At 33.4% G+C, this 13,659-nt stretch overlaps 1 protein-coding gene across 1 annotated transcript; it reads right to left on the minus strand.

Moving 5' to 3' along the window:
* Positions 1-377: 377 nt before the first annotated feature.
* On the minus strand, positions 378-12,796 carry LOC150103348 (techylectin-5A-like). The gene is made up of 6 exons (XM_090397370.1): positions 12,730-12,796; positions 10,639-10,780; positions 5,489-5,649; positions 4,292-4,397; positions 3,017-3,181; positions 378-777 (listed from the first exon to the last, which is right to left on the minus strand). The coding sequence occupies exons 2-6, from the start codon at positions 10,778-10,780 to the stop codon at positions 482-484; spliced, it is 870 nt and encodes a 289-aa protein (XP_090253496.1). The 5' UTR covers positions 12,730-12,796; the 3' UTR covers positions 378-481.
* Between the last annotated feature and the right edge of the window lie 863 nt (positions 12,797-13,659).

Here is a 13,659-nt window from a genome sequence, read left to right on the forward strand (position 1 = left end):
TGATAGTATTGAATACTTTTCTTATAGAGTAAACCTTGAATTGGCTTTTCCTGATATAAAAAATAATTTTTGTTTCAGAAAAGTTAGTTTCATTCGTTCACTTCCGAACGAATTAATTTATCTCTTCTCACAAGAATACAAATGTAGTCATAACACGAGATTGTTTTTTTTTTATTTTAGAGAACGATTAAGAAACGTTTGGCAAAAAATATGATTTTTTTTCTCGATTTTTATTATTTTTATACAGTTAATGATAAAGCCAAACCTTTTATGAAAAATCAGGTTAAGTGGCCGTTTTAAATTAGTCCACATTACATTCAAGCAATCAATTGCCTAAGGTATAATTTCATTTATGTGATGAATAAATAACAATAAAATTCACATAATATTATTTATTTCAGGAATTACTTCGCTCTTATACAAACTGAAGTGGACATTTTGATGAATATGGGAATCTTCCGAGTGCAGACAGGGTATTTGGTTAGTGGGGAATTGCTTTTTCTTGATCATGCGATAGTCTGAAGTGCACTGGACGAATCTTCATCTCAGTAGTAGCAAGAGAATAGAGATGTCCTTTCCATGTGTACCAGTCTATTCCAAAACGATCCCCCGTGTAATTTCCCTTCAGATAAAGTCCATTCAGATTGGAATCATGACATCTGTCAAAATACCACCAAGCACCTTGGTTTTCTTGAGCACAGCTCTTTGTTGCTCCGTCGTTATCTCTGTCTTTAGTAGAAAACTGACTTCCGTTATGTCCACGAGCAAAAGAATCACCTGTGAAAACAAAACTAGAACTGCAAATGAAGCACAGCATAAAAGAAATTACAACAAAGTTCAAATGATACAATAGAAATGTAAAAACAGCATTAGTTTAATATTATTGTTGTTATATAAAATCCAGTCGATTCTAACTCTTGGTGATCTTGTGACCAAGCACTCTTGTCTCACTTGGCGTCTTGTCTTTTCTTTCACCAATTGTAAGTTCAAGATGATAATGAAAAGATGGTTTAAGTTCGAATGCAACAACAAAAATTAATACTTCCTCATATTTGGATGATCGTTGATTTTATTGTTGTTTCAACCAGACAGAATTAAACATTTCGTTTGAATATAAGCAATAATAATCTATGTAATGCCGACTATTGACATTAACAGAAAAATATATGCCGTGAGGAATAAAATCTGTAATTCAGAATAATCGTTAAACTAGATTTGTCGTTCCTAGAAAAGAATTTTATGCAGCATAGGACAATCTATCGCGGGATTTGCTGAACTTCAAAAATATTGCTTTTACGCCAAACAGAGTCAATATGCACACGCAAATATGGCCTCTGAGGAATATTATGGAAATATTCAGGGAGTATCTGCGTAAGTCTTTTAAGAAAAGGATGAATGCTCGGCATGTTTTGCACTGTATTCGATGTCACGTTCAGCTGAACAGACAGACTAACAACGTGCGATGACAGTTGGTTGTCTCGTCGTCTCAGTTGTCATTCGTACATGGAAAGTGGATGCTACCAGAGCAGGAATACGCCCTGGGATGGCAATGACACTCACTGACCGAGATCGCTCATTGACCGAGATCGATGAGCTCTGTCTCGAAATGGTCGAGCATACTGCATGTAATCAGCAGCGAACTTGGCATCAACATGGAAAATGCTGCAGGATCATCTGTCAGCATTAGAGCTGTCCGCAGAGAGGTGAATTTCCTAGTTTGCTACGAGCTGCTTTGAACAAGGCACACATCACCCTCCCCTCAACTCCCAGCAAGGTTTGGACTCGTGTCTCACACATCGTTCCTGTAATGTTGATGATTGGAGAAAGGGTTCTATGGTTCGATGATTCGCGCATCCAACTGTTTCCCTCTATTGGTCGCGTTTTGATCTGGAGATAACCGTTCGTCCAGTCATTTCCAGATCAAAACCATGACCATTCCAAATATCAAGTTTGGTGGAGGAGGCTCGGTAATGGTATTAGGAGTTTCATTTGGAAGAGGCTGGTCCATTATTGGACGTGCACAGGAGGATCATGTGTGATGACTACATGGACACCCTAGACAACGTAATGCTTCAGAAGCTGTTGAAGTAATTCAGCAATGATGAGCGTTGCATGTTTCAGCACGACAATGCTTTATACCATACTTCACTGCGTGTCCGAGACTTGTTTCCATAAAACAACGTAGAAGTGTTGTACTGACCGACTCAGAGTCCAGACTTCAACTCCATTTAACATCTTTAGGACGAATTAGTCCGCGAGATTAGCCGACTGGCTATGCTCTTGGCAACCATATTTCTTGGTAAGGAGTGTCCTGGGTTCGATTCTTGTCGCTGACTTGAGGAGCTTAAGGATCTTTCTCAGACATATCCAACTTAGCTGGTCTTAGGGGTGGACAACAGGGTTTTCTCTCCTTTTTATCGGGTTTTTCCTCCCGCAAGCAGGCAAATCAGCCCCGTGAACACACGCATCTACAAACATAGGACACACCGGAAGGTATAGGGCTAGCCACCTTATCCTCGGGACGGGGATGTCTCAAACGGGCGAAGGATAGCCCTGTAACAGGACACTAGGCCTAATACGTGAAGGGAAGAAGAAGAAGGACGAATTAGAACTCCGAATTCGGGCTAGATCACAGCGGCCGCCATCAGCATCAGCAATTCAGGCCAAAGGTCGTCCCCATCACTATTATAAATGTAATTAAAACGCATTTTGACCACAACTCTGTTCTGCTCATCAGTCCCCAGGTAATGCTTAACGATATCGAATGTTAGAAATGTTAAAATCGGTTATATTTCCCTTAATCATTCTGCAACTTCACAAAAAGAAGTATAGCTATAAACATCAAACACTTGTAATCTGATCGATGAAAAAGTGGTAAGAGATAATAAATTGGATAAGGAAATTGATAATAAAATCAAGAACGAAAATGATCAAAATGGACGATGAAATAGATAATAAACATAAAGTGGAGCGGAATAAAGCCTAAAAATCAAAATATTAAATCGATATCAGTTACCAGCATTTCCACTGTAGTCGCTAACATGTAGAGTGTAGTTCGATTCTTCGCCTTCAATCCAAAAGTGATCATACAAGGCGTATCGGGAGTTTCCTTCCATATCTTCAAGATCAAATCGAATGGAATTCTCTCTGAGTTGCGAAATCACATGGATCTTATCGTTACCTGAAAAGAAAAGTCACGTGAAATGTTTAAATTTTAAGAGTATTAACATATAAATATGATTTTTTGTTGTGATTGTTATTATTATTATTATTAATTGAAAAAAAAATCGTTATTCATTCTTCATTTCCAGAATCAGTGGTACCGTAACCCCTATAAACCCTTATTAATAGTTTCTGTTAATGAGCGCCGAAATCAAAGTTATAACCTGTTTTCTTCTGGGGATTTTTGTAAGTTTATCTATAATATTAATTGTGATCGCCACCCATGAGAACAGAACACCCTCCTTTGTTATCAGCAATTTTCAAGAACATAGACAAAACACTTGCTGCTTGTAAATAAATAATAAAATAAGCTTTTATTTTTATACCTCAAAGCGAGCAGGTTGTACTGTTGACTTGGATGTCTTGTGGAAATAGGCTGGGGATGCTTCTTTTCCGGAAGATGAGTAACTTTCTAGATGAAAGATGAAATTAACAAAACACGACAACCAGCTGCACCATCTCATGTGTTCATTATCCTAAATACAATCAGTGTGATTTCTGCGGTTGATTTTTCTAACTTGTGTTTTTCCTGTAGAAAACTTCCAACGTACCTTTGTTAATGTTCTGGTTAAAAGAAACTAAAAAAGTTGCTCTAGTCGGAAACGAATTAAAACTAGAACCTATTAATTTACTAAAGTTATGTCACCGTTGTTTGAATCCATGCCTCACTAAAAAAGAAAAATGAATTTGGAATCTATTAGAGAAATTCAAGGCAATGTTCTACACTGTAATAAAAAATAATTACAAAAAATGACAACTACATTTTTGCTCAGCCAACAGCTTTCGTAATTTAAATTAAATTTCCACTGACCTCTCTGCTTAGGGCAGAATATAATTTACATAAATGAATTGTGTGACTTAAACCGGTAAAATTAACAGAACAGTTGACATTCCATCGGTCTCCATTTCTGTCCCTATAAATTAAATGAAGACTTTGATAAATGCTAATGAGTTGCCATCTTGAGGTCTAAATAGATAAGAATCTAATCCAATATGCTGTTTAAAAATTAAATTCATTTTAATAAAAATAACAGATAGTTATGAGAAATAAATAAATTATATTTTTTACCTAACCAGAAGTCCTTTTCATTATCGCCAAAACCATTCTTGTATTCTTCCCACTCTTTGTAGAAAAAGCTCTCAAATCTACCAAAGTCTCCTCGTCTTTGGATAACCTGAAAATATAGAAATTTATATAATTCTATTGAACACATTCGGTAGATATTTTTTATAACCATTCAAACTTGGAACGCAGGAGGAACCACAAATAGCGCATGATATAGTTTCCTGAAATACTGAACATTCGACAGCTTACTCTGTAATCTCTCTGTCACGAGATATTACACTAAGTGAAAAGGCAAGGTTCAAAGGCAACTTTTAAAGTCAATGTCGGATATGCATAAAATTCATTTAGTAAGATCAATGGATTCCAGAAGACTTGCCATTGTAATGAGATAGTTAATGTACCAAAATACAGATATTTCAATTTCAGTACGTTTCATTGATAAATAATTTTAAACTAAAAAAATTAGCTAAGGATGATTTTGTCCTTTGTTTGGAAAGACGTGAATTCTTATACCGTCTGGTACAATAACACTAGTTATCAAGTCTCATGGAATCCATTGATCTTACTAAATGAATTTTATGCATTTTTATGGTTGAGTTCTTGAGTTATTCCTTCAATTGAACTAACCTTTAATTAACCCATGTGAAAAGCATTGATCTACCAGCGAGACACTTTGTGTCTCGATGGTAGATCAATGCTTATTAATTTTTTATATTTTATTATTATTATTATTATTATTATTTTATTATTATTATTATTATCATATTATTTTTATTATTTTTATTATTTTTTGTTATTTTATTATTTATTATTTTTATTATTTTATTATTATTATTTTTATATTATTTTTATTATTTTTATTTTTATTATTTTTTGTTATTTTATTATTTATTATTATTTTAATGATTGTGGTTAGTATCTATTGATTATTATTACAGAGCCGATTTGATAAGATTCTAAATAATTCTGCATATAGCTTACTTAACGTATGTCCTTCACTCTACGATAAGAAATGTACATACAATTATCAGGGCTATTCGGTTTCAAAGATTAAATATTTTCCATTGTTTTTAATAAACAAAACGAATGATTTAAACACTACCCATATAACATTATTGTTAAAAATAACAACTGAACATTAGACATTCGAGTTCTTATAATTATCTGTATTATATATGAATTAATCGTAATGATACTAACGGTCCATCCGCCTCCATCTGTAGTCATATCGCAGTATACTTCGAAGTTTTCCTTAAGGAACCGACTTCGGGGCCAAATTTTATAAATTCCACTCTTGTTGAATCCACTCTGAAGAACCTCAGCACAGTCCACTGGTCTGAAACTGCACCATTCAGAGTCCACTGTAAAGAAGTTAATTTAAATTAAAAAATATATATATACGTGTATATAATATATATAGATAGATAGATAGATAATATATAAATAATTTGCAACTAAATCATGGAATTTTATAATTGTATATTTAAAAGAATAATAATAAATAAATACTTTATAATTTGTAATTCTAAATGGTAATAATAATAATTTTTTTTTTAATAATAATAATTTTTTTTATTGATCCGTTAAAATATTTATACGTACAATAAACATTTTGAGTGACATTGAAATTTATAGTTTTACAGAATTCAGCACAAAGTGCTACATTTTCTACATTGGATTTCAATTAAAATATTTAAAAATACTTTTTGCCTCTGTATTTTGTATTTACAACACATGTTCTTCTAATATTTACAATAAAGATTATACAGAATTTTTGAATATAGAATATACATGATAATAATAATAATAATAATTATTATTATTATTATTGTATAATCTTTATTATTATTATTATTATTATTATTATTATTATTATTATTATTATTATTATTATTATTATTATTATTATTATTATTTATTTATTTATTTTATTTATTTTATTTATTATTTTTTTTATGTGTCAGATAAATTGCATACATAGATGCTGTAATAATTATGTATATATATAATATTTATAACACATTACAATTGTGAATAACAGATACTTGCAAGTTAATAATTTTCTTCCTCGAAGCTTAGCACAGCTTATCTGAGGAAGATTTATAATAATAATAATAATATTTTTTTTATTGTTCTTTCAAATATTTACATATGTACAATGATCATCTATTCAGTATATTATTTTACAAGGTTCAGCACTTTGTGCTACATATAATGAGATTTAAATAGTAATGATGATAACAGTTTTTTTTATATAACAATCATAATAATAATTTACAATTATATTGTTCAGAGTTACATAAGTTGTATAATATTACATGTTGTGGTTTACTATTTTTTTTTCAAGTTTGAAAAGGTGTGATTATACAACAGTATTTACACATATGCAATCTGAATATTATGTGTCCTTATTTTCACGAACATACGGTGTAAACTCATGATTTACTTTTAAAAGAATTTTTTTTTTTTTTACATTGCATACATTTGTTACAGTTATTATATACATTACATACATTTGTTATAATTATTATATACATTACATTCATTTGTTTACATATGATACATTACTTACATTTGTTTACATATGATACATTACTTACAATTGTTTACATATGATACATTACTTACATTTGTTTACATGTGATATTTACATTACGTACATTGGTTTACATGTGATATTTACATTACGTACATTGGTTTACATATAATATATACATTGGTTTTCTTGTGATACGTACATTACATGCATTTGGTTACATATGATACATCTTGGATGAGAACTAATTTTTTTTTCCTTTCATCCTCGAAGCTTAAATGTAAGCTTATCTGAGTAATAATAATAATAATAATAATAATAATAATAATAATAATAATAATAATAATAATAATAATAATATCTTCCCCGTCCTCCAATCAACACGGCCTTGTCCCTGCGAGGCGGGGGGTTGCCTTCTTCAGGGATTTTGAGTGCTATGTTGGTCAAAGCTACAATACTATACATTAAGAAAAATAAACAAATCTATTCACTGTAACACCTTAACAACAGATGTTACGAATTAATGCAATCCAAGCAAAAATTGAGATTTTGCCATCAGAAAGATGAGATTGCAGAACATTTGATTACTGTGAGTAAGATTGCCAAAATTGATTGCCAACATACCACCTTTATCAAGTAGGCAAAAGCATGCATCTGCATTTATGCAAAAAGATGTAACTAGTGCACCATAAAATAGAGATGGTGTTCGAAAATGAAACAGAAAACTTCTCTGAGAATTCAGAATTCAATCTGATCGGCCGTCGGAACACAATTGAGCTGACATCACAATCATTGAACATCGACAGGTTTGGATTATTGACATTGCTGTACCCAGTTATAACAACATTAACAACAAAGAACTGGAAAACAAATATCGAGATTTGGCAATCAACGTTGGCGGGCTGCGTCTGAAATACACCAAAGCCATACCAATAGTTATCGGTGCACTTGACGCAATTTCAAAGAAGCTGTCCAACTATTTACAGCAATAAAAGATGAACGAAATGACCACTTATAATCTACAAAATATGGTGTTACTTGGAACAGTCCGTATTTTACGACGCCACCTGACCGACTATTCTTAGATTCTTGGGTATAATCTGAATAGCACAATATCACTAGTTAAATTGTTGCTGGAATGATTTCTTGTTTAGATTATGTTTCAGTTGTGCGAATACAGCAATAATATTAATGATAATGATAATAAGAGGAAAGAGTTTATTAACGTTCTATTTATTATCAATTGCCCGTGAATGAGCACATGAAGATGTTGAAAGTAACTGGATATATATTTTGTACATTCTTAATGCGAATCACACAGTATAAAATCGTAATGAAATGAAACAATATCACCCTTGTTTCTTGTTAGGGGTCGCAATAACCAACAAAAATTAATAGCTCAGCTCAGAGCAGCCGAGAGAAATTATCAGGCCCGTGACAAGCCTATGGTCCTGGCCCCACTTAAAAAAGTACATCGCTTTTGTTTAATAAAAAAAGTAATATAAAACATTAAACATTTATTTAAAAAAAGTGTACAATAAATTCAAAATTCGATACATTATATACCATACAAAATACAAACATTAAATATAAAGAGAATTTTTACTGCCTCATCTGTTTCATCCACTTCGTCACTTCATGGTTAGCAAAATCTTTAATCATATTCAATTATCATTGCCAGGTCATGTTCTGTTGATAGCAAAGCTAGGCCGTTTAATCTTTCCTAGAGCATTGATGATCTACTGAATCTCTTTATTGCTGAAAGTTTCTAGCTAGCGTTAGCGCTAGCACAGCCGACTGCAACAACCTAGCACGAACACCTATTGACGTCATTACCAGCTATAACTACATCGATCCGCGGCTAGAGAATCAGTGTCTTCAGGACAATCACAGCGAGGTAAAGAGCGTAGCCGTCTGTCTAAAACAAAACACAATATCATTCTCGATATACCATTATTATAAAAACTATAAAAACACGTCTATAAAAACACGTCGGGGCCCGATAGTCGGGCCCTTTTTGATGCTGGTCCCGTGACAAAAGTCTCAGATGTTACCTCCCCCCCCCCTCTCGGCGGCCGTAGCTCAGCTTTACTAGATGCTCTGTGCATTTAGTTCTTTGTGAAAACGATCAAAACGTTTTTTGCGCTTTTGTTCGAAAGTTCTGAGCTTAAGTATAGACTAATAAGTGAAGTTTTATAAAGTTTTTTCAACGCAAGGTGAGATATTCCGTTAATATAGCGGGGAAGAGCTATTCCTCCGATTAACCTCGAATTTTTAATATACAAAATAAAAGCAAACTCGTTAACGGAAAATACCCAGTTAACAGATAGTGCAGTCTAGTTTGTTAGTTTTAGTGCTACGTTGACCATCATTTTTTTGTAGTTTCCAAGCTTTGGCCCACTCTTTATATACAGTATATATAAAAGGTGGGCCAAAAGTCAGAGTATGATTTGACATGTAAATACATTTTTGATTAATAGTTCAATTTCGTTTATTGCGTATTATGACTGAGGCTTGGGAGATTGATCATGAGGAATTTCACTAAGCTAAGGAACAACGAACTAAAAGTAGTGCAATTTTATTTTCAAAATAACAGTTCCATGATTATCACGGAAAGGGCTTACCGTCGTCATTTCCAAGTCAGAAATTGACCCTCATCGATAATGATTCGGAAACTAATGCAACGCTTAGAGGTAAAGGATTCTGTGACGAACCTTCCACCTACTAACAGAACCACGTTCAGCTCGCAATGAGGAAAACATTGAACGAGTTAGAGCCAGTATTGAAGCAGAAACATAAACATCAACGAGAAGACGATCTAGGAAATTAGGGTTGTCCCGAACATCTTTAAGGCAAATTTTAAGAAACGATTTAAAGATGTTTCCGTATAAAATACAGTTGGTGCAGGAACTGAAATCCGTGGACCACCATTATAACCTAAATTACGCGATTCAAGAATTAGCCAGAGGAAACCATGAATTTATTCATCAACTTATCATGTCTGACGAAGCTCATTTTCATTTGAAGGACTTGGTCAATAAGCAGAACTGCCGTTTCTGGGATACAGCAAATCTAAGGATCATTCATCAGCGCCAAGTGCACCGTCTGGTGTGGGGTAACCCCGCAGGAATTTATCTGCCTCTACTTCTTCGAAACTGAAGATGGTGGCCTTTTTTTGGGATTCGAAGTCAGATCTTTTCAAACAAAGTGCATTCTCAATTCCAAGAGAGTTACGGAGGCTCACGGAGTAGGATGTCAAATATATTTTCTTTCCTTGATTTTTGTTCAGTTTCCTTTTCTATTTAAGAGTTACGTTTCGCCTTTGTGTCAAGATCTAGGAATTTTAGACACAATATAATTATAGCAGGATTTAAAAATACGATGTGCTACATTTAAGTATGTAGTCTTCATTTCTTAATCTAATGTATATATTTTTCATGCTTTAATGTTTATTAAGACCTGTGTTTCACTACCATACCCTCCTTTGGTATGACTATAGCACAGGGGATGTTCTACCAAGGATAATTTAAGTATTCTCTTTTACGTTCTCAATGCTTTTTCGTCGTTTCTCTTCCCTTTTTTCACACTTTTTCTCAGTTTCTACATGTGTTTTGAAATTTTGGCAGCTTTTCCTTTTCTATCATTTCTATACTTCTTAAATTCTTATATGACTTCAATATCAAATTAATCTTTAGCACAATGTATGAGTATCAACTTTGCTATTCTAAATGCAACAGCCAAGATTGTTTTTATAACGAATAATTAACTACATCCCTATTAAAGAGAAATAAATGGAATGCGAAATGCTAGTTACCTTTCGACAAAATATCTTTCAGTATAGAGAAACCTTCTTCGAATTTCTCTCTTGACCGAGTAGCATCACATTTAAAATCGGCTACTGCTTGGCATATAAGGAAAAGAGCCGAAATGATGAAAGTTTCTTGTTTTAAGACCATCTATGAAAAACGAGAAAGTTATATATTTATTTGTAAATAGAATTAAAATGAACTGGACATATTTGAATGCTGTAGAAATCTTTGTAATATTATTTCACCTTAAAAGATATTAGTTATGTAAATGACATCTTTACACGACAAAGTTCATTTAATTATTGCAATTATCATTTGAATTGAATTTGCAAACTTTGCTACATCACCCCTGAACTTCAAATTGATATCTTCTAATCCTCTAAGATCCTTAGTTTGATTAGTTTCTTTTAGCATAAACTCATGAATATAATATGACATTGGATATCTAATCACGCTAAATTTAGTGCATGGCTTTACATTTACTGACATCCATTTTCCAAATCCACAATTCTAACCTATTCAAATCATTCTGCAAGTACTACATATTCAGCCGTATTCATGATTACCGTACCTATCTTTAGATCATCATCAACAAATAGCTGTATGTTGCCTGTCAACTCATTCTCAACGTTAGTAATATACAGACTGAATAACAGTGGACCAAGGACTGATATTTGTGGTATGCCTCTAGTTATCTTAAAACATGCAGATTCACTTCCTCCATATACCACACATTGGTACCTGTTAGTCAGATATCCTCTTATCCACGCTAATATCTTATAATCTGATCATATATTCTAAAGTTTATGCAACAGTCGTTCATGCTGTATTCCCTCAAAAGCCTCAGCAAAATCCAAAAGGGTCATAATGTATCCATTCCCCCCGCCTTGTCTAGCTGAATAGTAACATTATTATACACTGTACTAAATTTGCTAAAACATGATCTTCCCTTAGTAAACCCATGCTGTTCATACCAAATTAGAGATTTCTGTCAATCCATTTCTGAATGCGAATCCTAAACATTTTTCCAACATCTTCGCCACCAGTCCCGAGATACTCATTGGTCGATAGTTGGATACACTAGCCTTTATGGATACGCTCTTGTGCAATGGGATTACCATACATTATTTCCACTCTGACGAAATCTTCTCGGTTCCGAGACTCAAATTATACAGCCTGTTTAAAGCAAAGCCAGTTCAGCAGAATATTCTTTTCGCACCCGTGCTGATATCCCATTTCTCTCCATTGTTGAATTCTTATTCACTTTGTGCAACAGCTCCAATACCTCCTTCATACACCTGTGTTTTTAGATCCAGTGAAGAGGTAGCAGTGAGTTCAATGTTGCGTATAACAGGTTGATAGCTTTTAGCAAAACGGGATCTCATGACTTGAACAACCTTTTCTGCATCTTTCATCCCCACACCATTTGCATTCAGTAGAGGTTCTTTCATATCCACTGTTTCTTTTACTTGCAACATAACGATAGAATTCCTTGTGGACTGTCTTTAGCTTTCAGAACCACTTTCTTTTCATCCTCGGACTTAGCTTTCCTTACAATAGTTATGACTTTTCGGGCGCTCTTGCTTATCATTTTTGTACCCACATCAGCCTTATGCACACAGTATTCCTTCCGCATCATCTTTGTTTTATGAATCTCTTCCTTAATAAGATTAGACATCGATTTGTCTCCTACTCTATTTATTCTGCGAACTCTCGCACATATACTGATATTGGATCATTTAAGTATTTTTAAAATGCTTCCCATGCACTGTCGATATTTTTCCCATCTAGCAAACGATACCATTCTGCTGAACCCAGCATACTCCTAGGGTGGTCATAATTTCCTGCTTTCTAGTTGAATATGTAACCTTTTCTGAATGGAACTTTCATAAACGTAACCACCTCCCAAGTGGGTACTGTGTGTTTACTGTCACCAACCGGAGGCAGAACTGTTGCGGGTTTAACTGAAACACCCTCTGTCGCTATCATCAAATGTACCATTCTTTGACATCGAGTTAATTATTACAACATTACACGATTAAATGAATATTCATAAAGAACAGTTAAACGAGGTTCTCAAATAAACATATACTTACCTTTAATGTATACAAAAGTAACGAATGGCTTCAGAAAGAATCTTTTATAGTAATTTATAGAATGCGCAAGGGCTTATATATATAAAAGAAGGTCGAAAAAATCAAGACAAAGCGCATGAGGAAGGAAGATAAAGATATAAATAAATACGTACTTCCTGTGTACGTCGTATTTCTTTCCAAGAAAGATGAGTAACTTTCTCTGTATTGATAACTATTCTTGTCTATGTATTACACTATGTTTTGAAAGCAATTGCAATGCTAGACTATTTGGTATATTTCTGTTTGATAAGTCAACAACGTATTATTCCGAAAGTAAATATATTGTCTGATCACGTTGTAAAATTGATGGACTCGTTACGTCTTGCTTTCAATAAAATTTATCTGATGCCTGAGAAAAGTTTGCTATCATATTTGCGAGTTATGACAAGGAATATTTTCATGTTTATATTAAATGAAGCTTTGAATACAACCTATATAGGGTGCTGCTTGACTTGTATAGTACAACCTTTACATGAAATTGTAGAGTTATGTTCACGTTTTATTCAGAACGTTATGTTCTGTGACGAAACATAAGTTGGCATTGTGAAATTCTGGTTTACAGAAGTCACTAATGCACCAGGATTGAGTAAAGAAACTGTTTTGCAGCACTCCCCTATAATTTTATATAATATTAGGTGTTATTTATTATTATTATATTTTGTAAAGTTTTTTCTTCATCCGACTTCAGACATACGTCAGTCATTTTTAATTTCGGGTTCGAATGCTGCAGTTGTGCTCTAAGTAAACACTCACTGATGCCTAAGAAGCCAACCTATGATAAAAATCCACCGGAAGAAGATCAGCTCAGAAGTATGACCCATTTCAAGTTTTCATGTAATTGATGTTGTTATTACGAAGGTGTAGTATTCAAGAACATATGAGTATCCGAAT

This window comes from Typopeltis vanoorti, chromosome 9, assembly GCF_054136105.1.
Source record: "Typopeltis vanoorti isolate ZY-2024b chromosome 9, IOZ_Tvanoo_1.0, whole genome shotgun sequence".
In the NCBI taxonomy this organism is placed as follows: domain Eukaryota; kingdom Metazoa; phylum Arthropoda; class Arachnida; order Uropygi; family Thelyphonidae; genus Typopeltis; species Typopeltis vanoorti.

Coding starts and splice junctions, on each gene's coding strand:
- LOC150103348 (XM_090397370.1), bottom strand. CDS start 10,780: ATGGTCTTAAAACAAGAAACTTTCATCATTTCGGCTCTTTTCCTTATA. Junction 3,182..4,291: donor TGAAAAGGACTTCTGGTTAG/GTAAAAAATATA, acceptor TTTTCTTTTCAG/GTAACGATAAGATCCATGTG. Junction 778..3,016: donor CGACTACAGTGGAAATGCTG/GTAACTGATATC, acceptor TTGTTTTCACAG/GTGATTCTTTTGCTCGTGGA.